Consider the following 25,701-nt stretch of genomic DNA (forward strand, 5'->3'; position numbering starts at 1 on the left):
TCCATTGAATTCCAAAGCAAATCAATTTATAAATTGCAGTAGGCAAACCTCAATTTCTAGTTAAGACATGGTTGATTGTACTTACTTCCTCTGCAATTTTTTCCCATGAGTGGATCGCAACCACAGTCAAAATCCCCAATACCATCGGTACACTGGTAGCCATTCAAGCAAGCACTTTCAGTGCATTCATTGACATCTGAAACATCAAGGTGAGAATGTCATTGAACAGATTAATTAAGAGAGTGGTTAAATTTGTTGCCTGCATCACATACTGTCATATCTTAAAAGGCTGCCTTGGGTGCCTTATATTTTCATTATTGCATTTTATATTTACAGAATAAAGGTATTGTTTTTAGCTGCTGTCGCGCATTCTATTGACTCATTTAACATGGGCGACATCATTTTTTTACGCCACAAATAATGATGTTGCATGTTATATGAGACGATAGATGCACGACAGGGGCTAAAAACAATACCTTTATTCTCATTCTTAAACACTTCAATTCAAATTAAGTATAGCAAATTTTAATCAAATTAAATCCTACATTTTACAAGGAATTACCTAAGGCTTACAATCGATCAGTCCACAGTCCTGTTCTTGCTATGCACCTCCGATTGGTGTATGAGTATCGCGTCAACACCCACACACTAAAGTGTGTGATATTGTGTCGTATCACACGACTAAGAACCAATAAGATTGCAGGAACTTTCTTAAGTGTTTAAGAATTTTATTTGATATTTGAGAATGCTTCTCTCTTTCATGAATGGACACGAGTTGTATTATTGTGACACCTTAAAAATTAATATATTAAGTTATGTTTACAATTAGATGACAATAATAAAAAAATCACAAAAGGCAGCCTTTAGAGATAAGACAGTGAAGCAGACGACAAATTGATGAGAAGCAAATACAAAATATCAATCACTTGATTGATCAATCTCTTGATTGTCACTTCCTTCTGAGAAAAATCAGGAATAGGTTTCATGGGAAATGCAGTGGAACAGATAGAGTACTTGTGATCAAGCTGTCAGCACAGACAGTGAAAGCTTAAGCTTAAGCATTGAGTACTAATTCAGGATTTGTCAAGCATGTTTGAAATATCAATCACATGAATAATATTGTAAGTCATTACAAGCTTTGAGCCTGCTTGTTTATATTTACTGGTTAACCCTATTCTATTACCCCCACAAAAGTGGTATATTTGAGTGGCTGTGTGGAGGTATCATATCTGCGTTGCAGTGTTATCAGTTGGGTAAAAACCAATAAGTGGCATACCATTGGCAAGCTTAGACTTTAAGCTTTTAGATAAACAAGTTTAATAATTAATTATGTAAATATTATGCAAATTAGCTCATGAATAATTAATGAGCTCATAGGCAAATATGATGAAAAAATATTTTGATTTACATTTTTGAAGTGTATGAGCAGGGGGCCGGCCAAGATTGGCTCAATTTTGACGTTGTCATTGGTTTTACACGTAAACACAAAAATGTCTCAAATTATTCCAAAACTGTACGTATGTTATTAAGCACTATTTTATCAGTCTAAATCCGTTGAGGTTCGCCAGTGAACCTCATTGTAATACTGTTTTTTGATTTTTTTGTATGAATAACGCACGATATGTTACGATATATACTGAAACTTTTCACTATGTGTATCAATGAGTTTACGTGGTGTAGTGGTTAGGGATCTCGCCTCCCACGCAAAGGGTCCCGAGATCGATTCTCATCCCCGGCGATGATTAAAAATTTTTCTTCTTCTTTTTTCTTTGAATTTAAAATTATTTATTTTCATTTGAAAATGTGTATATTGCACTGGGAAATATATTTTGTGCATTTTTTTTTTTTTCTGTAATGGGCCACCCGGCTAAAAACGGATCTTGGCTCCGGGAAAAAATAATTGCGTCCATCGTGCAGGCAGTGTTGCCGTCATATTGTCTGTTTTGTTTACGCTTTTGGCTGTTGCCACATTGAATAATGTAGTCCACCATCGTCTGTGTATGAGTACATCAATGTGGCATTTTCATATATTTCATGCAATTTTAAATACACTGTCATGTTTTTACATATAATAAAAAAAGTTAATTTGCACTATATCTAAAATGTTTATGGACATTTTTGGGCTATTTTTAGGGCAAAATTTGGTCTAAAAATGGTTAAAACATGCAACTTTCCAAATTTTTAACCATTTTATGATGTGTAAATGGTAGTTATATTAGGAAAAAAGGTGGTTTTTTTTGTTGATAGAGAAGTGATAAATTATCAAAACTGTTCATAAGATAAGACCTTATTTGTGTAAATATTTTTTACATGCATATTATGCATAATGCATGGGGGTAATAGAATAGGGTTAACAACATTTGTAACAACAATTTTACCAACTTTCTTCAACATTTTTCTTACTTATTTCACAATAGGCGCCTTCCCATGCGTTACCACAGTTGCAGACAAATTGACCCCGAGTAAATACACAGAGACCGCCATTCTGGCAAGGGTTTGCATCACATGGGTCAAATATTACCTCTGAAAAACAAAATGAAACAAAATTATACAATTAATTAAATGGGGGAGCAAAGAAATACAAGATAGTGTGCTACAGGGAAGTCTTGGGTTTTTACACTGCATTACTTATACCATAAAAAGTAAATAATTAGCATATGTGTTTACTATTGAGCGCTTTTAAAACATGCAAACATGAAGAGCCCCGTCCACAAAAGAGTTAAGGGTTTTGAGCAAATCATCGATACACAAAGTTATACATGTATACGAACAAGTAAACCTGCAAATGTGGGTCTCAACCCCATTAGCTCAGTTGGTAAAGTGGCAAACTTTGGTACAATTTCATGTTGTCAAAAGTGCTCGATAGTAAGCACATATGCTAACTATTGAGTTTTTATGGTATAATATCAGATTGCTTTGAGTGTGATACAAGAATATATCACATGAGTGCGGTATATTCTTGAAGCTTTTTCGATGATTTTTGGGTGCCAAAGTACCAAAATAAACATGTTGATGCCATTTGGAAACCAATGATTTAGTATAATCATTTTTATCATGTTTGTTGGCATTGCAATACAATAAACTACATAACTCATATAATTCAATTAAAACCTGCTCTGGTCTCTCCACACACACGGGTATGACATGTAACGCACTACCAGTTGTGCTTCATATTATATAATTATATACACTAGCGGGATACCCGCGCTTTGCGCGGGTCCCCGCTAGATGAGTAAATGTGAGCGTTCACTATAACAGGAAGAATTTACTGAACAGGTAGAATCATTGAAAAGGTACATTTTATTTATATAAATCTGTCTCTTCTTACATTTCCCTCTTTCCTTTCTTTTCAGTTTCTTCTACATGGGGCTATTTTGTTCCCATTTAAAAAATAATTTGCTGCTTAGCTTGTGATTTTCCATTTCCATCTACCGTTGGCCTATTACTCGTATCTCTTTTGTCATTTTAATTTCATTTTTCTTTATACCGCTTCATGTTGTTTATACAATACACATTTTCCCCCGTATTTATTACGTCCTCTCATAGCGTGTACATGCGGACGTGTTCATCCGTTATCATAATCCCTTGACCCGTCCATGTACCTTTTTGTCCTTTATTTTCTATTTTTCCTTCTTTATTATCATGTCCACTGGTCTCTGGCTCGCAAGTCGCTAGGCTCTGCGCCGTTTACGCGCGCATTGGCGTAGTGCGCATTACGCACGCGATGCTGACGCGCTGTATGCCAGCTGCAGTTTTTCATAACAAAAACCCTGTTTTACCCATATTTTCACTGTTATTGCAGCCAATTCTTGACCGATTTCAACCAAATAAAGTCGAGGCAATTTCCCGTATATTCCTTGATCTCCCGTATGAATTTGGCGACATTTGGATCGAAACTGACGGAGCCTTTTACATACAACATTAGCCTATTTATAGTAAGATTGTTTTCTTATGTGAAGGCTAATCAATGCTAATATTAAGAGCAGTTATCTACTACTAGGTAGTGCTAATGGGTTGTTGCTAAGATAGCGGTTTACCACCTGCTTTAAGTTCAGTGTAGGTTGGAAACAGAAAGTTCAGGAAGGGCATTTCTCATTATTAGGGAAATGTTCCAGTCACATGCTATTCTTTAACATGGATGATACCTATCTGGCTTTTATACAAAGGTGGGCCAGCTTCAAATCACTACCAGTTGAACTCCAGTCAACTAGCAATGCCTGAATCACTGACAGTGTTACAAATGCACTACCAATGTTTGATCAACAGGGATTTATCTCTCGACCACTGCAACTGTTAGTATGATACGGGCATGACACATTGCAGCCTTGAATCCTCCTCATTATACATTGTAACAATTTATTACCTGTGACCCCTGACCCTTGACCTCTTACCTATATCACACAATGTTCCTGCCCAGCTACTGGTGCAAGCACATTCAAACTCTGCTCTTTTATTGATGCAGGTGCCTCCATTTGCACAAGGGTTGCTAACACATTCATTATAATCTGAAGAGGGAAAACAAAACTATCAAAATTATTTCTACTTTTACAACAAATACCATGCATATTAAAGCAGGTGCAGGTCATCATATGCATATAATCATGGTATCATACTTGACCCTCTGCCTTGTTGTTCTACCGCACATAAAAGATGCTAAAACAATACTTGTAAATAATCTATTTTTTTACAATAAACAAATTGAAATAATGAAGTTTATTGCTAAAAAGATTCCTATAATTGTCAATGAACTGATTTATTGCTACACAATGTAAGCACACATCCTCCATGATATGTGACCTGCTACCACAAAATTAGCGTAAAGTTGCAAGTTGGTAGTTTTGAAACATTCTGTGTGCTGAGTTGATGTTCTTTGTTTGCCGTGCACCTATACTAGCCAGCAGTATGGGGCTTGTGATAAACACAGTCAGAAATTAGAAGATTGACAAAATATTATCAAGTGTACATTTTGTAATGAGACATTTGGGATATGGCCAACAATTGACAATTTTAATTGAACACTGAATAAGTAAAATAAATGTATTCAGCATCTTTATTTTGAATTGTATTATTTCCTGTCATATAAGCATGATCATATCATAGGAATTAATCAATTTCAGCTGAATTTTCAGCATATTTCATTAAAATGAGCAAGAAAGACTGAATGACATACAATGAAAAACATTCTCACTTCTCTTGATTACATCATCATGATTAATGAAATTAAAATATTCAAATGATTCAGCAAGACTTAATAACTTTACCTATGTTACAGTTTTGTCCAACCCAACCTGCTGTACAAGCACATTCATAGGTATCAAGTGGTACATTTGGTATACATGTGGCTCCATTTCCACAGGGGGCGCTGTTACATGCTGTGTCTTCAATTGATGCTACAAATACAAATTTATTAGAAATATTAGACTGTAGTCAAGATTTCTTTAAATTACTATTATTTAAAATAACCTTTAATGTATAATGATGTATATTCATACATAGTGGTAAACATAAATGTAACCATGAATTCTTTGTATACATTAATGCCCTTGATTTTATTAAGATATTTTTGGTCATGTTACTAATAATTTTGGTCTTGTCATTATGACGGTTAATGACTCCCTTTTTCTTGTATTTGAATTATGTTAGTACTCTAATACTTTCTGAGTGCTACTGAGGGCATGGCTGGTCATCCATTCTCTTTTTACCTTGTTTCTTATGTCATAAATTCCTTGTCTGCTTTGTAAAATCAACACATTTGAGTTGCAATCTTTAGATTTTTGTCTCCTTTCCTGCATCTGTGAACTTGATCGTGTTGGTTCTTATTTTTTACTTGTATTTAATCCTTTTATAAGGGCTTAATTTTTAATAATTTGCCACAAAATTTGTTTTATATCGCGAATTTCAAAAAATCTCAATTATGTGATATTACTGTCTGTTCAATTAGCTTAGATTCTTGAATTTTTAAGATATTTGAAAAAATAAAAAATTGTGGCCAAAGTCATCAAAGAAAAGTATTAGCACAGCCTTAGACCTAACGTGATTTATACTTTTCAAATTCCAAAGTTCAATTTAAAACCGCATTTCTTTTCAATTTTGCCTCATTTTAGGCAGTTACTTGGGTCCACCAAAAGGGTTCGCGACCTTTTACAAATCGAGTGGGACGGTCCATTCTCAACTTAGGGCATAGACCCTATCCAATTTAGCAAAAACAATCTGTCCACCAATCTGTCCTGCCATTTCAATTGTATACCGTTCCGGTTCTTGGATAGGTTCTATAGGTGATGATGGTCCACCGGTTTTTGTTACACGAAATTATATGGCGCGATTACGTTTTATGCATAACATTATTCTGAGCATTATTTTTTTCCTAAACAATAACATTAAAATTATTGATTTCGTTCTTATTTCAACTGGTTTACAATGTAAATTGAGTTTTGTTTAATACCACCATTCCTTCCCAAGAATATCAGCATTGCTTGACATTTTCAGATACAGTGATTTTACAAGAATTGTTATCTGTAACCTGATTTTTTTAAGTAATATTTTCTTGTACAAAAGTTCTTTTGTTTTACTGTTTTTTCAGTTTGTATTCAACAAACAAAACGAAATAACAAATTGAAAATAAATGTGTAGTTTTATAATAGGCCTATAGGCCTACACCTTCCCATTCGCACAATAAATAAATAAATAAATAAATAAATAAATAAATAAATAAATAAATAAATAAATAAATAAATAAATAAATAAATAAATAAATAAATATTCAAAGTTTAGACCTTCTAGAATAGAAGTCGTTACTCTGAGTTTCACGCCTCTTCTTGGGATTGGGCACTCTATTCAAAATGCAGTCTAACTATGAATATATCTTAAATAAATAAATAAATAAATAAATAAATAAATAAATACGCAAGGAATGTATTTATATAAGCTGGGCCTATTTTAGAAAACCTTAGTTCATAAATAATAACGTAATGTTTCAACAGTAGTGTTTCAACACAAATTAGGTATACTGGCAAATATTTTACTGGACAATACTTCCTGATGCGGATGGTCGAATAAATACTATCTCTGCGCATTGTGACATTCGTCCCCATTGCTCTAAATGGATTGATTCAAAAAAGTTTATGGTACCCGACGTTCTACGGCTTTTTATAAAAATATCGCGGGAAAAGACCTAAATTGAAAAGAAATGGGGTTTTAAATTGAACTTTAGAATTTGAAAAGTATAAATCACGTTAGGTCTAAGGCTGTGCTAACACTTTTCATTGATGACTTTGACCACAATTTTTTATTTTTTCAAATATCTTAAAAATTCAAGAATCTAAGCTAATTGAACAGACAGTAGAAGGACATTCTTTGTATTCAGAATGCAATTTGGTGTGTCTGATGTGCTCTCAGGTCCTACAAAAAATCATTTGTTCGTTGTCTGGATAAAGTGCATTGTGGCTATTTTGTTAAAATGCACTATTCACTCGAAAACTTCACAATGCTGTAAAAGTGGACATTTTTGGAGAACATTCATTTTTACCCTCCACACAGCTAACTGTGAAAATATAAATACCCCAATTTATTCTTTTATGTATAGGTCAATGTAAAAAACAAACACGAGTAGTTTAAAAACTACTGCTTTTACAGTACTTTATATGACACTTACGTTGCAAGTAGCAGTCTTCATGTTCAAAACCTGGTGGACAGATACAGAAATGCATGCTCTCTCCACTAACACACTCAGCCTCCAAGGGGCATGGTTTTGCTGTGCAGAAATTCTCAGCTAGTTTGATCTCACAGTTATTGCCTGAATAGTAACGAGGACATGTGCAGCCATATTTGATGACCCCATTAATACATGTACCACCATTCAAACACGGTTGACTGACACATTCATTGAATGTATCTGAGAATAAAGAAAACAAAAAAGGAGCATAAATGAGGGTGCTCATCTCACAGTTAAACAAGGTACAGGGGACGAACTGGTATTCACAGGCCCGAGTGCTCATCTCTCTTTTGAAGCGACTTGAGCCAGACTCCTAAATATAATGACGCTACAGCTACAGGGAGATTGTTACACCACCTCCACAGCAAATCTGTTACCTTCCCGATATTGAATAAAGATGGTTCCCATTTGTACACCTGGGGTGGGGAGAGACAATAGAAGTGAGGAGCCTTGCCTAAGTGCACAATGCACTGACATTGTGGGGATTTGAACCCACAACCTTGCGATTACGAGGCTTAGACCGCTGCGCCATCATGCCACCCTACCTTATCTCACAGTTATTCCCGTAACCACTCGGGTATAAGCCCACCCCCTAGATGGCAGATTTCACTTCAAAAATGGGGGTGGGCTTATAACCGGGGAAGGGCTAGTGCTTGAAATTAAAAATAAGAACAATCACCCCCATTTGTATATGCCCAATGTACAAGTAATTTCTATCCTCTATGTTAATTTCTTAAAATTAAAAGTGTGGAATGTTAATTATCTACTGATATCTTTTTATATTTGTTCTTAAATATATATGAGAGCAAAGCATTGATTTGATTTAAGAACTTGGCCAAAATTTAGTACTGGGCTTATACCTGAGTGCACCCTTGTTCCCAAAATGTTTATACCCGGGTGGTTACGGTACATGCATATTGTAGCGTTACCAGACTTATGCAATCAATTAGATGGATGGGAAAACTCACTGTCTGCAACGGCAAATTCTGAACTATTTCTATGGTAGCCAGTGAAATTGGAGGCAACAGATGGACATGGTCCAGACTGGGAATAAATTCATGTTACACTGATAGATAGCTCCTATCCAGCAAAAACACTTCATTTACAAGTACATCTTCTTCAAGCAAATGATCATAAGCAGGAAATGTGTCCCCTACCTGGAGTACTCCTTTCTGCAAGTTCCATGCCAAATCCAGGAGCCGTCTTGGTTCTATCTGAAGAAAACTTCACCCATGCTACATTGGTAGTTGTAGTAAAATCCACTGGTATTACATTGCCACTTGTGCGCATTACGCGTGTTGTTGCATCATTCCAGTCCATCCCATTACCAACCTCAACAAAATCATAGTTCAACTCAGTGATCATATTGGTGAATCTGATCTCGATGAATTTGCCAGGCTCAGCGAAGATTAACCATCTGCACTTGACATTGTTGAGATAGTCTCCGGGGAAGTTAGGAGACTTGATAGTTTGTAGTCCATTAGCAGAAATGGTGAAATTGGCAATGCATTCACCACCTGTACAAAGGTGAAAGGTTAGAAGACAAAGGTTACTTTGGTCAGGTCATTTGTTGTCGTAGTGAATACGCCATACCTTAGCTACTGACTCATGCTTGGATTGCACACTTGTTAGCAACCCACTGACTATATGTTGTGATCATTTTGATTGTGGTTCCGAACACAGATGGCGCGAACCAGTTGACCCGGCAATGATCAATTTATGACATCACACTACGATGGCAAATGAAATAGCTTCTACAAGTCTGTTTGCATTGTTGTAAGCTTACTGGAAGAAATGGTGTATTTAATCCATGCACAACATATCATACATATTTATTTGCTAAAAGTCACCGGCAATGCACTATATTTAATTCTGAATCATTCAGTAACATAGCTTTCAACACACAGCACCAGTTCCCTCCCAGGAAATGGCAGGCAACTGGGAGATGTTATTTATAAAATGAGGTGATCTTTAAACTATTTCAAAATCAAATTATTATTTTCTTTTTGTTGAAAAGGTGAATAATTACAAGAAAGAATTCATGACTTTTAACATTATAATACTGTCTGATCTTCCTTTTCTGATTGTACCTGTTCAAACATATTACACTGGTTATCGTTGCACCACAGGTTCAAATCCTGGGTGGATTAGCTAGTTGTTAATACTTACGTTGATCACATGTATCTCCTTCCCATCCAATAGGACAGCTACATAAGAACCCATTGATTCTATCAGTGCAGGTGCCTCCATTACGACAGGGATTGGTAACACACTCATTGATGTCTGGAAACAAACAAAAAATATACACGATTCAATACTTGATGTAAGGTTACTCAAACATTTCACAAAATATTGTTGTGAGAGTCCAACAAAGTATCACATTGGCATGTTTGTCAAATGTGACGACTTTGAGGAGCTCAATTATGAAAATATTTCTTTCAATTTTATTTGTTACAATGGAGTCTGTCACACCCAAGCTGTTATTACAAAAACAAAAAAAGAGTTTAATTTATCATTTTTTTCATTCAGAGGGTGTCACCTAATGATCATAGATCAGAAATGTGATATACACTGCCAAAGTCAGTATGTGATTGGTAAAATCATTTGGAAGGAAAAAGAGAGGTTCTCAAAAATTTTGTACAAACTTTGCACTTAGAAGGAAGCTTACACTTACCTAGATTACAGTCATTGCCGGTATACCCAGGTTCACATGTACATGTGTACCCATTTAGTTCATCGACACATGTACCTCCATTCTGACAAGGGGTGCTAGCACATTCATTTACATCTGTGAATAAATTATGGAAATAAGATCATAAAATGTATTATGGTATGCATATTCATTTACATCTATAAATAAATTATAATAAAATCATGAATATTTATGTCTATGTGCTATCATTACATGGTCATGCTCTGAGGTTACTTTGTATTAAAATCTGCAATATTTTTTGAAATTAACTAAAAATTCATTATATTAAAAATAAGATTCCCTTTATTCAACTACATCTGATCTATATTGGCAGCTATAAAAAATGATCAGAAAATGAAAGCTAAAAGTGGGGAGGCTTTAATGCATTTCTGTTGTAAATGTAGATTTTATGTGACTGCCTTGAAGGTATACAGAAAAAAAAATACTAATAACATTACAATACTAGAAACTTCACAGATTATAATAGTGGGGTTAAAGGTCATTTGGTGCTGAAATGAGCATGAGGTCAAGAGTTCAGGTTACGAGAAGGATAGTGCCTCTTAGTTTAATAATTGAAAACCAGTGCTCACTCTCACTCTGTATATCGCCTCTTGATTTTAGTATAGCGCAAATGGGATGGGGGTACATCAGATTCTTAATGATAAATTTGACATTTGTGCCAAAATTGGGTAACATTTCAATTTGAAAATGGATGAAATTTCCTAACTCACTAATTTCACATAAATCTCCACTCCATCCAGCCAAGCATGTACACTGGTGACCATTAGTTCTATCACTACAGTAGGCTTCATTTTGACATGGGTTTGGTATGCAATCATCAATATCTGAAACAAAAAGACACGATCAAGTAGATAGATAGAAATCTTTCTTTATTGAGGATAAAACAGCTTTAGTGACAAGCACTGCTTTCCAAGCAGGCCCTCATACAAAGTACATTATATACAAACATCATAATTATTTAAAATTTATACAAGATATACACATTAAAAAACAACAACAAATGGGATCAAGTAACTAAAAATACAACAAAAAAATTATGTGACAATAATGAAATTGATTGAAAATTACAATGTACACAAAGATAAAACTTTTCAAACAGGAGCTTGGTAAACTTCCGATTTGAATTGGCCTATTGAATTATTCTCCAACTCGGCTCTAACTACCGGAGATTAATTATTCCATGCATAGGCTGCTCTCACATGAAATATACGTAGCCTTGAATTTTATTTAAATTTTGGCACAATCAATGTATTTGTACTATGATTTCTAGTTAGGTGGGTATGGATATCATGTACAAAGTTAAATTGAGAAGATAAGTATGATGGACTTTAAAGTTCCTTAAGCATTTAAAAATGAGCAGTAATAATGATTATGCCATCTATTATCTAGTTTAATCCACTGAAGTGTTTCCATCAATTCATTTATTGGCGTTCTAATATCTGCAGAAAGTATTGTTCTGGCCAAATTATTAGTACCTGTAATTTGTTATGAAATTCAACTGAAAAATTTGACCAAACTGTGCTTCCATAGTCAAGGTGAGGAAGAACAAGGAAAAGAAAGTAGATTTAATGCTTTTGCATGGTTTGATAAATATACACAAACCCATTTACACACATCCATACCAACAAAACTGAACCCCTACACACGCACACAAGGTTCAATTGACAGGCATACAGGCATAAGTGAATCATACGCATTAATTATAGGTTAATGAACGCGTATTACTTGTTAACAGAGAAATTAGACAAAACAATACACGCGCGCTGAAGTTGATGCGTCTAATGCACAAGCCCGAGGGGGAGTGCATTAGACGCATCAATATCAGCGCAAGTGCATTATTTTGTCTAATTTCTCGAGCAACAAGTAATACAAGTTTATTAACCTATTTCATACACGAGAAGAAAGAAAAATGTGTGATTTTTCTGGTTTTATAACGAATCATCACTAAATATGTTGGAAAATATAAAGAAATATAAATGCATCAACCCGCCCAAAAATTAATCAATCCTACGCGACGCAGCGTCGCTGTGAAAACACTGCGCGTAGTATGCGGAGTGCACAATATACACAATCAATGCATGTTTCGTATTTTTCTAACGCTTGCTCTGATTGGTTCTCGCTATCAAAGAGTGTATGAATGGGGAGTAATTGGCTAAATTCCCATATCGCTCCAAATAGTGTAAATATTAACATGCATTAACATATCGGTACATGTGCATTCACTCCCAACAAGTGATATGCATTTGTTAACCTATAAATAACACTAGAGACTGACAACTCCATGTTGCTTCTGCAAGCATTTTTAATTTATAATCATGAATGCATACATGGTGTTCATCAACTAATGCACATTAGAAATAAGGTATACATACATACATACACCCCCATCACCCACACGCCCAGTCATACCTGTTTCACACAGACTGCCTGTAAATCCTGTAGGACAGATGCATCGGAATGAGTTGATAGCTGGGATGCCTTCACATGTGCCACCATTCAGGCACACATTGGCTTGCTCACACTGACTGAAGACTGAAAAATAATACAACATTGGTACATTGTTATGCTACATCTGCTGTATACTGAAAAATATTTGTACATCTGTCATACATTTTAAAAACACTTCATTGTATAACAACATACCCCACATAGTGTAAACATACTAGAACACTGCATGGTTTTACTGATTGACTTTAAGTGTACAATTCAAACTCAGGTCAAAAAACAACTCATTAAACAGAAAAAAAATCTGGAACATAGTATTCAAAATTAAGCTAAGCATATTCCAGTCACACACTCTCACCACACATTTATAGAAAACAAGAAAAAAATGACTCTTAGCCTTTATTTAGAAATATGCTCCTTTAAAATTGTCAACTTACTCTGATCACAGACGGTTCCATAGAATCCTGCTGGACAGGTGCAAGTGTATTTATTCTCCAGATTGTTACATGTTGCACCATTACTACATGGGTTACTTAGGCATTCATCCATATCTATAAAAAACAAAACAATATATTACCTTGTATTTATAAGTATATCTGGACATGTTCAATGAAGCAAATGTATAGTTATCTAAAATATAACATAACAAATCTGTTTGTTGCTCTTCTTCAGAAATTTACAGCTTTCTATTCTTGGCATATGTATCCGCCAGTGCATGTAGAAACAAATATGTACATTTTGAAAACAAAATATAGGAATTATAGGGCATTTTACAACTTTATTGGAAAATATAAGAAAAGTTAAAAAAATATAGGAAATATAGGGCCAGTTGAAGCCCTGAGTATACCCCTAAAGCAACATCCTGAAATGCATAAGGTGATAACTATGTCAACTACAGTACTCACCTTGTGTACATGCAGGGCCTGTCCATCCTTGGAAGCAGTTGCATATATAGGCATTGATCAGATCTTGGCAGTCACCAAATGTACATGGGTTACTAGCACACTCATTCACATCTGTAATTAAATTTTGAAAAACCAAATGATTTAACATGATCACTCATTAAAAAATTTAACTATTTCACTTCTTGAAAGTGATAATAAGCTCTTGGACTAAAGGAAATATCAGTATGATAATAATCTGAATTGGGTGGAATCCAAAATAAAATTCAACATTTTCATGTACTTGGTCCTTTCATGTGGTAAGTGGGCAGCCGGCCTGGTGGTCTAGGGACAGTGAAGTCATCTGGTAGTCTTGGAGAATGAAATAGTGATTGGGGATACGGACAACATGGCCAAACCATTTCATCTGTCATCAGGCTAATTCTTCCAGAATGGACTTTGTTATGTTCACATGCACCCGATCTGCTCTTTCCTTATCTTATCCATGAGTCCTAACACTGAGGATAAACCTAAGGAACCTCATCTTGAATACATGCTTGCTTTGGTCTGATTATGAAAAATGATCAAATGATTTAACTCCATAGGTGGCAATAGGGAGGATACAGGTTCTGTATGTCTTGATTCCACCACATGCTTTTCAGTCTCCCAAAAGTAACATTATTAGAAATACATAATAGCATTACCAATTCTTCAAAGCATACCTATTTCACAGTTGGGTCCATTGAAACCAGGTAGACATTGGCATGTATATTGATTGAGTCCATTCACACACAGTCCTCCATTTTGACATGGGTTGGAATTGCATTCATTAATGTCTGCAAAAAAAGAAAAGATTATGCAAAGTTAAAATCCTGTTGCAAACCACAGCATGTATGTAAAGAATGGGTGTGTTGATGTGTGTGTACTTGTATGTAGGTCTAGGGATAATCTTTGTTTTGTGACCACAATATTACCGTTGAATTATTTCACTTGATAAATCTGAGTCAATTTGAGCATCAATTAATGAAATTAACCGTTTCCACTTAAATGCTGCAATACAAAAATATGGATGAAAGGAAAACATATGTCCAAGAATCAATATGTTGTTACTTTGCAGATGGGTCTGAGTCTGAATTGTCTGAATTGAACACAAATACCCATTTATCAACTAGATAATTGATAATAAGATAATAATAAATGACTTACCCCCTTCACAATTGACACCATTCCATCCATCTACACAGTAACATGTATATCCACCAATACCATCCTGACAAGTACCCTCATTCTGACACGGGTCACTACCACACTCATCAATATCTATATAGAAAGAATATGTTAAACAAGGTTAAATGATTATTATGGCATATAAAATAAACAAGCAAAAATAGATTTAAAAAAAATACAATATCAACAGTGAAGCTAAAAGAAACAACATCAATAGAAAAAGTGAGTTATTGATACCATGCTGTTTCTTTGAATAGATGGGATTTGAGCCCCTGTTTGAACATATTAGTTGATGGATAGTTCCATGTATGGTCTGTGAGGGCATTCCATAGCCCCGAGGCAGCTACAGTAATGCCTGTACATGTATACTGTAGATCTTTGTGTGAGAATGGACAACTTGCAAGTGTTCTCTGGGTTTTACCTGCCCTGCCCTAAGACTGCCATGATACACTTGACATAATAATAATTCTAATTGAAATTCATACACCCCTATGGAAGACATGAAATTAATCTCACACATAGGGAAGGTGAATTTCAAATGGCCTTACATGAATGGGTCACTCCATTTGAAATCTACACCCCCTGTGTGGGAGATTAAGGTTGTGTTGTCTATAGGGGGTGTATGAATTTCAACAGGAATAGCCCAATGCTATTTAACATAGCTGCATGTATTCCCGGTATGGTACTTACTGATATCACAATTATCCCCACTGAATCCCAGTTCACATATACATGTGTATAAATTATCCTGATTGATACAGGCGGCTCCATTCTGACAAGGTGAACTGTCACATTCATTTAAGTCTGGAAAAAAAGGAGAAAACAAAAATAACATTTTACTGCAATTCACTCCTTATATTTTCTAGCCAATGCATAGCTACTCTTAACTTGGCCAGAATAAATATCATTTCATGGGGCAAAGTGTATGAATTTTTTCTTGGTCTCTAGGGAAAAATCTCTGTTCATATTTTACCTTTCATTGAAGTATGTCTTCTGGCACACAAAAGTTACAACCAATCAAGGCAAATTATGTAACTATATCCTATCTGCATGAAAGCTATTCATTAGCAAGTCAAAATTGGGTCTTATCTCTCCAGTACCATAAACTCTCCATAGGAATTCTCTCCAAGGTTGCAAAAACTAAGCCTGTTTAATTTTTTTATTTTTTATTTGTGGGACCATGCTTTGGACCATGTGGAACTCACCTAATTCACAGTTTGTGCCAGTCTTTCCATTTACACATTGACACAGGTAACCGTCTTGTGTGTTCTCACATGTACCGTCATGGATGCAAGGCAAGCTGGCACAGTTGTCCTGACCTAAAAAGAAAGTGGAAAGAATAAATAATATAATGAGGGGTTTAACATGTTTAACAATTAATGCCCATTAAAAATGTGGGCCTGTAGTTCCATGGAAAAAATATGATCATGCTTTGGAAAATGTGTGGTGACAGAAGCAGGGCGAGTGTAGTAATTTTCTATTGTGCATTTCAGGGAACGTTTAGCTCTCATTAACAGGTAAAACATGATTTTGCAAATTTATAATTTATACATCCCCTTATTCAATCAAGGTGTATTGATGGCCCAGTATTATTCCTATCTCTTTTCAATCTTAAATACATGTTATTGAGAACACAACTAGCGTAAGCACTGCGCCCAACTGTGTGCATGCCATATATCAATACAGGGTGTTATGAGTCTTATTTTCTTGTCTTACATAAGCCGAACAAATTTCTAATCCTACTTACTTGCATCACAGATAACACCTGTCCATGGTGATACACATTCACATCTGTAGCTATTCTCACCATCAATGCATGTTCCCCCATTGAGACATGGAATAGAAGCACACTCATTAATGTCTGTAAATATATTGTACAAAATAGAGAAACATCATCTTGAGTTAGTAAACATCTATTATTTTTATACATGGTTTCAAATTCTCTTTTGAACTGAGCTGAACTGTATGGCAGCACCAAAAAGTAATTGTAATATGATAAAAAGCATTTTTAATGTAGAATTTCTTTTTATTAAACCTATTCTATTATCCCACAAAAGTGGTATATTTGAGTGGTGTGGAGGTATCATATTAATTACTGCATTGCAGTGTTATCGATTGGGTAAAAACCAATAAGTGGCATACCATTAGTAAGCTTTTAGAAAAACAAGTAAATAATTAATTATACAAATTTTATGCAAATTAGCTCATGAATAATTAATGAGCTCATAGCCAAATACAATGACAAAATATTCTAATTTACATTTTTGAAGTGTATGAGTACATCAATGTGGCATTTTCATGCAGTTTTAAATACACTGTCACATTTCTACATTATAATAAAAAGAAATTCGAGTTAATTTGGACTATATTTAAAAGTTTATGGAAATTTTTGGGCTATTTTTAGGGCAAAATTTGGCCTAAAAATGGTTAAAATATGCCAAGTTTCCAACATTTTAAACCATTTTATGATGTATAAATGGTAGTTATCTTAGGAAAAAAGGTTTTTTGTTGATAGAGAAGTGATAAATTATCAAAACTGTTCAAAAGATAAGACCCTATTTGTGTTAATATTTGTTTACATGCATATTAAGCCATTTCGTGCCATGGCAGGGGGGGTAATAGAATAGTGTTAACCCACCCTTAAATATGTGGACACAGATCATTGCCAATAGGAAGACTTCGTATATGGATGGCTACATTATGGTAGACATTCTTTGCTTATTTGTTTATTCTTTACTTTTTGTACCTTTTGTGCTTCATTGATAATGCAAACATGTTAATGCGTTGAATATTCACAATAAATAATAGAAATTTATACAAAACAGGGTTAAGTGGATTTTGCACAGCTTGGTTTTTATGTAATTGTTGCAGTTTTTATTTAATTGTTGCAGTCTTTCTAACAACACTTACTTGTTTCACACAATGACCCAGTAAATCCAGCTCTACATTCACATGTGTATTGGTTGATACCATCAATGCATCTAGCATTATTCTGACAAGCTGATGTCAAACACTCATTGATATCTGAAATAAAAAAAAACACAAATGTCTTAATTTACAGATTTTAAGCTTTAAATGACATAATGATGACTTTTCAAAGTTGAACATAATTATAATTATTGAATGTTGGTGATTTTCCATGATACCCAGAAAAGATTCAGATGTAAAGTTCATAACCTAGTTAACCATCAGTTAAAAGTAACACAGCCATGATCACATGTGAGTTTAAACATGTGACCATTAGATTAAATGAACAGTCCGTTATACTTTTGTATGTCTTTAAGTTTATATTATAAAACCACACACCCTGGGCCTACATTCAATTGAGCCAACTTAATTATTAAATTACATTATACTTTATCTTTTTTGTTAGATGGTAACCACCTCATAGAGTCAATTACATGGTTCATGCAGCTATGAAAGATAAGCTTCACCACAAATATGAAATCCAATGAATATGAAATTATTACCACAAAATAATGAACTTATTTCATCAAAGATTTTTGTTTGTGATCTAAGTCTTAGATAGATGTATCATCTTTGAGATTTATGCTCAAGGGAGCACGGTGGCCTAGCGGAACGGGCACTGACTCATAATCGAAAGGTTGCGGGTTCGAGCCCCGGTGACGCCATCGTGTTGTGCCCTTGAGTAAGGCACTTTATCTCGATTACTCCTCTCCACCCAGGTGTTTAAATGGGTACCGGCATTCTTAAATGCTGGGAAGGTAACAGACTCGCTGTAGAGGAGGTGTAGCGATCCCCCTATAGCAACATTACATATAGGAGTCTGGCTCAATCGCCAATGAAAGAGAGATGGGCACTCCGATCACTGTTTATACAGGATCATCTCCTTTACCTTTACCTTTACTATTAAGTTTCTCCAGCTAAAATTCTTTCAATTATCACTAACATGTGATTGGGATATGTTAGTTCTTTAGTACATGATTCATTACCATTCCATGACTTTGCCATGATTTCCACCACAGCAAGGATATTTCCACAAGACAAGGCAAGTGGATATGAGCTACTTACTTTGTCCACAGTTGGCTCCTGTGTAGCCAGGTACACATTGGCAAATATAACCAGCTATTCTGTCAATACAGGTGCCTCCATTTCTACATGGTCCACTCAGACATTCATTAAGCTCTACATAAAACAAAACAAAACATCTTTATTCAATTATTTATGGGAATTCAGTTTACAAAATTGTTATAGAAGAATCATTGAATACCATTAAGGTTGAAACCAAATTTCATAGAAGATTAATCTTTTTAACTTTTTGTTACAAATAAAAATTCCTTCCTTTAAAGTAGCATTTTGAATCATTTTAGGTCTCATGTGCAGGTTGGATTGGCCTGTATCAAGGTATGGGCCATGGGGTAGAAACGATCATGCCCACTTGTTTTTGTGTGCATTTTTTATGTGTCCTTTTCTTAGTCTGGTTATTGTAACTGAAATATGCTTTTGTTGTTAAGCAAAAATAGAGTGCACAAGTCACATTCCGTAATTCTGCATGGTAGCTGTTGAAGCATACAATATTGGTTCAATGCCTTGATGACTGAGGTAGATGCTTGCTCTTAGTTTTGATCGCAGACAGTGATTAAGTGACAAAGTAATAAAAAGACTGTCTGAGACCAAGACCATCTTTGATCACTTGTTAAGCTTTGATTATGCTTTTGAAGTTGTTCCAACCATTTTTAATCTAGCATATGACCTTTGACCTTTGACTGACCTGATACTTACCTTGATCACAATTGATGCCAGCATAGCCAGGTGCACATCTACAAGTGTAGTAGGTATCAAAGTCATTACATGTGGCACCATTCAGACAAGGACTACTTCTACAAGCATTCACTTCATCTTCACATCGAGGTCCTGTATACGCAGGTTGACATGTACAGGTGTACCCGTTCACAAGATCAGTACAGGTACCTCCATTCTGGCATGGGGCTGAGGCACATTCATCCAGGTCTGCAACATAAATTATAAACAAAACAGTTATATTAAGGTTAGTCTCTAGCTGCTTCCAAAAAACATCACAGCTATAATAATTTTCACCCTAGATGTGGCAGTGACATCAACACATTGAGGCAGCTGTTTTGTGCTCGCATCTATGCAGCGTCTTTAAGCGTGTGCGTACATTAGCGCTTTGAGCGTCCACTGGCTATTTGAAGCTGCGCTCAATGAAATGCACACTCATGTCACTGCCACATTAGGGTGAAAAATGGTATAACAACATAGGCTGATGATGAGGAAGCTCCTCAAAAGCGCTCCAGATAAGCAAAATAAACAAGTAGTGTTGAAGTCTTAAATTATGCTCAGTTATATTCTTATTCCTTTAAAGGCACAGTTATTGAGTCAATAACCATGTTATAGTGTCATATCACACGGCTAAGAACCAAAAAGATTGCAGGAACTTCCAAAAATCTTTAAGAATGCAGGTTCAAAGGTGGTACATCTGTAAACGCACAAAGTAACTCTGACAAAGTACTGACGTTACTCTCTTGACTTGAGGAAGCCAAATAAATTATATCATAATGACTTACTTGTTTGACATGTAGTTCCAGACCATCCTGGTACACAAGCACAACTGAAAAAGTCGATTCCCTGTGTACATGTTCCTCCATTGTTGCATGGGTTGGAAGCACACTCGTTAACATCTGGAATACAATAAGAATTGCAAATGAAATAAATAATTAATAAACAAATACAAAATATAAGAACAGGGAAAATCTATTCCAACTAAATTTTGCACATACATCAAGGGTTGAGAACCAAAAAGCTTTAACTCACTTTTTGGCCCATTTTGAGATTTTGGTACCAAAATAATCACCAACACCCACAGGTTCTTAAAACCATAAAGTTATAACCCCAAAACTTCATATTACAGATATAGTATAATTCTACTTACCTACATCTAAATATAGCAAATTGCAGTTAGCCAGACAGCCCCTACCATGAGTTAAGTCTTTCTGGCCCTATCTCAACTTGGTCCAAACACTGGCAGGGCCTCAATTTCGACGAGAATCACAGAATCGATACTCATAATGATTCTCGTATGATGGATTTTGATTCTCACAAACCAAGGCGAAATTGAGGCCCTGACTGAGATAAGGCTATCTGGCCTACACAATGTCTAGTACCTCTATCATCCTAAGAGTTTAACCTTCATGGTTAACAAAGTTTAACCTTCATGCCACTTGAGGTTCACAATTATGTTTACTAGATACTAATCCATCTTAAAGTACTTTTTTGATAAATAACTACATTAGATAATTGAACGGTCATTGGCTTGCCTGGTGATTATAAAGAGATTCTAACACATTCTACCATTGATAACATTGAAAGTTAGAAGCTGTAACTCAGAGATTATAGATGTCAGTTAGCACCAGAAAGACGGAACTCAGAACTTGAAGGAATACTAAAGAATATCTTAAATTCCACTTTTCTTAATCATAATTGACATTTGTTATAATGAATAGGATACAACTTTTGGATATAGGACCAAATTTGAGTTAAATCAGACACTTACAAATGTGAGTTGTAAATAGTTTTAGTTTGCAAAAATATTAAACTTGTTTTTCTCTAAATGGCATTTCTTGAGTTAACCCTTTCTGGTTCTCAACCCTCGATATACATCATACGGATATCATACAGACACACACATCAGAGCTCATTTCAAAGGCCCCTTTCCAAACTTCCGTCTGGTGGGCACAAAAACATGAAAACGATAGAATCAGTAATCATTTATAGTGCAGACATGCAGCCTTACCTGTAGCGCATCTTAGTCCTTCATATCCAGGTAGACAGTTGCATACAAAGGTTGTTGTGTCAATTGTGACACATGTACCTCCATTCTCACAAGGGCCATCTTGGCATGGATCAATTGCTGAGAAAAAAGAAAACAAAAAGTTGGTGAATTTCACTATACTTGCACGGTTCTATGTTGAAATACAGAAGATAATACAAATGTGGTTGTTTTGTATCATATAGCTAGAGCATACTTTTAGAGCATAATTAATTCTGAATTTGTGTATATAATGACCTCATTCCGAGGTCTGTGTCTTGCATCAACATCATGTCTATAATTTTTTCCAAGGTCCCTTTGACAGTGTATAACCAATGCGTATACGCGCTCGACGTCAAGCGTGTGCATTGGACATTGTGCAAAATAATATGCGCTGAACGGCAAGCAGTACGCTTAATTTGTAAAAGGAAATCTGAATAACAGTTTAACATATCACTTTCCACACACAAGACACCATATTTGAAGTTGGATACATGCTTGATAGGCCCTCCATACCCTTGAAGTGGTGTCTGTGGCTGTGGGTTGCAACCAATTTATCATTTTATTCAACAGTACATGATTAATGTATTCTGTATCATGAGGTAAAACTATGATTGTAAATCACATAATTCTAATTACATCAGGATATTCCTGTTGAAATCCATGATAATCCCCCTATGTAAGACTTAATCTTCTACACAGGGGCTGCAGATTTCAAAAGGAGTCACCCATTCAGGTAATCCCATTTTTGTTTGGAATATTAAAGCAATGTCTTTCATAGGGGGTGTATTGAATTCAACAGATGTAGCCCATTTTTCATGTGCAAATCTTGAGTTTTTATGTACGCTTTCTATAAAAGTCTCCAATATAATGCGCAAACATGATTTACCGACACCAAATTGCAAGCACATGGATTTGGACATATTCTAAATAGATATATGTGTAGCGGTGGGATTGTGGGTGAATGGTTAACTTACGAGTTTCACATCTAATTCCTGCATATCCTGGCCGACATGTGCACACAAATGAGTTGACACGGTTACCACACACACCATTGTTGAGACACGGGTTGCTTGCGCATTCATCAATATCTGAAGAAAAATAATTAAGAGAATAACACAATGATTAAACCTTATATGAGTTTTGGTCATCTTGAACAGATTTTAATTATTTAAAACTTTGAAATGATTTTAATCAAATTGTAGAGCGTAACAGATATGTTTTGTGCTTAATAATAAATTTAAACAACATTGTGACATATTTCACACCATATTTTGGTGACATAACATACTTCCAATTTGGAAACTTCTAATATGGAAAGAACACTAAAGGAGGACCAAGATTTTCAAACATATTACTTGAAGACATATGTGTAAAATACCATGTCCCTGACACCATCCCACAATGCAGTATGATTAGGAAATATGACAAACTTGGCCTATGTTGATAAGAAAATTGTCACCCAGGAGTGAATTGACCGTACTTAGGGAAATTAATTAGATTGTTGATACAGAACATTCACATTGTTCCAGCACATTAGGTTGTAACAAGTCGAGTTGAGTCAAGTTAAATGTCTCGAGTCACTGTACAATCTGTAAGCCTATGGGGAAAATTTGAAAATCCGAGTCAAGCCATTTAATTTTTTAAATGTTGAGTCTCAAGCCATGACTCTTTACAAGTCTGATGATGCTTTCAGCATGAGAGTACAGGAAATGAAATTCAGAATTCTTCTACACAACCTAGCAGATCTTAACCTGCCTTTGTGTAAGACAACATTATATTGTAGAAAATCTCACTGCAGCATGAAAATTCAGTCATATCCTCTCCCAAAGTATTGAGGACATGATGTCTGACAAATATGGCAGCACATTGATCTTACCAATGAAACACTGTGGGCCAGTGTAGCCAGCTGGACATAGACATAAGAACTGGTTGAATTGGTTCAGACATGTACCACCTCTGGCACAAGGGTTGCTGTTACACTCATTGAAATCTGGAAAAAAAAGAGACATAAGCATTAAATAACCTTTCAAGGAGCAGAAAATGTTTAAAGCCGAAATGAGAATTGAACTAATGACCTCTGGATAATAACCACTCTACATATCTCAGCTCTTTAGCCAAATGATGTATGGTGATCCCGCTTACCAATATTGTCAGGCCCTAGTCTGAAACCATATAGGCATACTGCCTAGTGACATGCCCTGATTGACAACATAACAAAGGGGAAGCAACAGACCTTTGTATATACTTTGTATTTAATGTTTCCTGAAAGAAATTAAACAAGTTTTCTGGCTTACAAAAATTAGTAATGACTTTTTATTAAAAGTAGAAAATGGGAAGGTAGGAAGGAAGGGAGAAACAGAGATAGAGATAAAGAGAAAAAATCAAAGGGAAAAAATGTAAACTTTTGTAAAAAGCTTTCATACAATATTCAGGTTTTTATCAACATTGTTTTATAGTATTGTGTACATTTAACTTTTCTTGAGTTTGTATATTTTCATCTGCATTTGTATTTGTATTTCCATAATTTTATAGCATTTATTGTATTTTCAAAATATTAAGAATTTACTCAATACAATCAATCATCAATCAAAACATGTGACATGATCAGCTCCAATCAGACCAGAATCTACCATGAAATTTACATAATGGGCAAAAATAAGGTGTAAAATAACAATACATTCATCTAAAGATGACCATTTAATAAATTGATAACTTTATAATGTTAGATAATAACACATTTTCAAAATTTCTTTGGTCTGAGTGGATCTGATCATGTCACATCATAGTGATACCACTTACCTTCTTGGCATGTCGGACCAGTCCATCCTTGTGCACATTCACATATGAATTCATTGACACGGTCAATACAAGTACCCTCATTAGCACATGGCTGGCTAACACATTCATCCACCTCTGCAATATCAAATTAAATACATTATGCTATTTGCAGATCTGCCAACCTACCGAAGTCAGAATGAGGGACATTGAGACCAAAACCTTGTACATGTACACAAACCAGGTACCGACAAATTCAAAGACTTAAGGTGTGCAATACTTTCAGAATTCAGAGAAGGTTTTGCAGGTCTGAATTTATCATAATAGACTAAAGAGAATGCTATAGCAAATTTTAAAGAGACATTTTCATCATTTTCTGCTGTTCTTACATTTAAATTTGCCATCACTGAAATTTTCAGAAAACAGGACTGTCCCTCATTTTCACTAGGGACAGTCCCTCAAAATGAGGGACAGTTGGCAGGTCTGTATTTTGTGCAAGAAAAGAAAATCTGCAAACGAAGGCTAAAATTTGATTTTTTTTTTTTAATGCTTTAAAATTTGAAATTTATTTGACTTTGCGAGTTTCAACACAACAACAAAATGTGGTTTGGGAAAAAACGGGATGTTCTTTATCCAATCATCTTGTTATGCTTTAAAGAGACTTCCAGAGATCTGCAAATCCAAAACTTCACTATTTCTCATAAGTGTCATTATTGTTTGCACTTTTAGAATAGTTACCAGAATGAATATAGCAATGAACCCATACAATGAATAAACTAGATACTGAATTTTCATATGAATTCTTTTATGCCTAAATAACAGGTGCAAATCCAACAGAGGATGTGATTTTATAATTGCACATAACCTATCAGTTGTTTGGTGGCATCCCATCCTTGTGCTTTAACATGTATTTTTAAAACATCTCATTGTATTGCATTTGTATGTTGAATCATTAGATGCAAATAAACATAAACTTTAAATATGCCCCCCACGCAGCAGAACAAGGAATTCATTTCATGTGAAACTTTTTTCTCTCTCTTTCGTTAAAAGGATACACCATATTTTGGCATGAAGGTTCTTTTTATTCTTTATGACATATCCTAAAGACAACATTGGATTGCAATTTTTAAAATTTATATTAGCTTGTGTTCAGAAAAAC

The 25,701-nt window shown here is 35.0% G+C and overlaps 1 protein-coding gene across 3 annotated transcripts in view; it reads right to left on the reverse strand.

The window, feature by feature from the left end:
• Window positions 1-25,701, reverse strand: part of LOC140151325 (uncharacterized) — an 84,146-nt gene that overhangs the window by 12,227 nt on the left and 46,218 nt on the right. For all 3 annotated transcript variants that reach the window (XM_072173629.1, XM_072173628.1, XM_072173627.1), the window contains 25 exons: window positions 24,567-24,680; window positions 23,644-23,757; window positions 22,742-22,855; window positions 21,750-21,866; window positions 20,524-20,637; window positions 19,721-19,948; window positions 19,010-19,123; window positions 17,888-18,001; window positions 16,725-16,838; window positions 16,183-16,296; window positions 15,668-15,781; window positions 14,957-15,070; window positions 14,473-14,586; window positions 13,775-13,885; window positions 13,307-13,420; window positions 12,834-12,956; window positions 11,135-11,248; window positions 10,386-10,499; window positions 9,881-9,994; window positions 8,869-9,228; window positions 7,652-7,891; window positions 5,262-5,390; window positions 4,392-4,505; window positions 2,404-2,523; window positions 86-196 (listed from right to left, as the gene is read on the reverse strand). In XM_072173629.1, coding sequence (XP_072029730.1) covers window positions 86-196; window positions 2,404-2,523; window positions 4,392-4,505; window positions 5,262-5,390; window positions 7,652-7,891; window positions 8,869-9,228; window positions 9,881-9,994; window positions 10,386-10,499; window positions 11,135-11,248; window positions 12,834-12,956; window positions 13,307-13,420; window positions 13,775-13,885; window positions 14,473-14,586; window positions 14,957-15,070; window positions 15,668-15,781; window positions 16,183-16,296; window positions 16,725-16,838; window positions 17,888-18,001; window positions 19,010-19,123; window positions 19,721-19,948; window positions 20,524-20,637; window positions 21,750-21,866; window positions 22,742-22,855; window positions 23,644-23,757; window positions 24,567-24,680 — 3,363 coding nt within the window. The remainder of the gene's footprint in view (window positions 1-85; window positions 197-2,403; window positions 2,524-4,391; window positions 4,506-5,261; window positions 5,391-7,651; window positions 7,892-8,868; window positions 9,229-9,880; window positions 9,995-10,385; window positions 10,500-11,134; window positions 11,249-12,833; window positions 12,957-13,306; window positions 13,421-13,774; window positions 13,886-14,472; window positions 14,587-14,956; window positions 15,071-15,667; window positions 15,782-16,182; window positions 16,297-16,724; window positions 16,839-17,887; window positions 18,002-19,009; window positions 19,124-19,720; window positions 19,949-20,523; window positions 20,638-21,749; window positions 21,867-22,741; window positions 22,856-23,643; window positions 23,758-24,566; window positions 24,681-25,701) is intronic.

The sequence above is a fragment of the Amphiura filiformis genome, chromosome 4, assembly GCF_039555335.1.
Source record: "Amphiura filiformis chromosome 4, Afil_fr2py, whole genome shotgun sequence".
Taxonomy (NCBI): Eukaryota; Metazoa; Echinodermata; class Ophiuroidea; order Amphilepidida; family Amphiuridae; genus Amphiura; species Amphiura filiformis.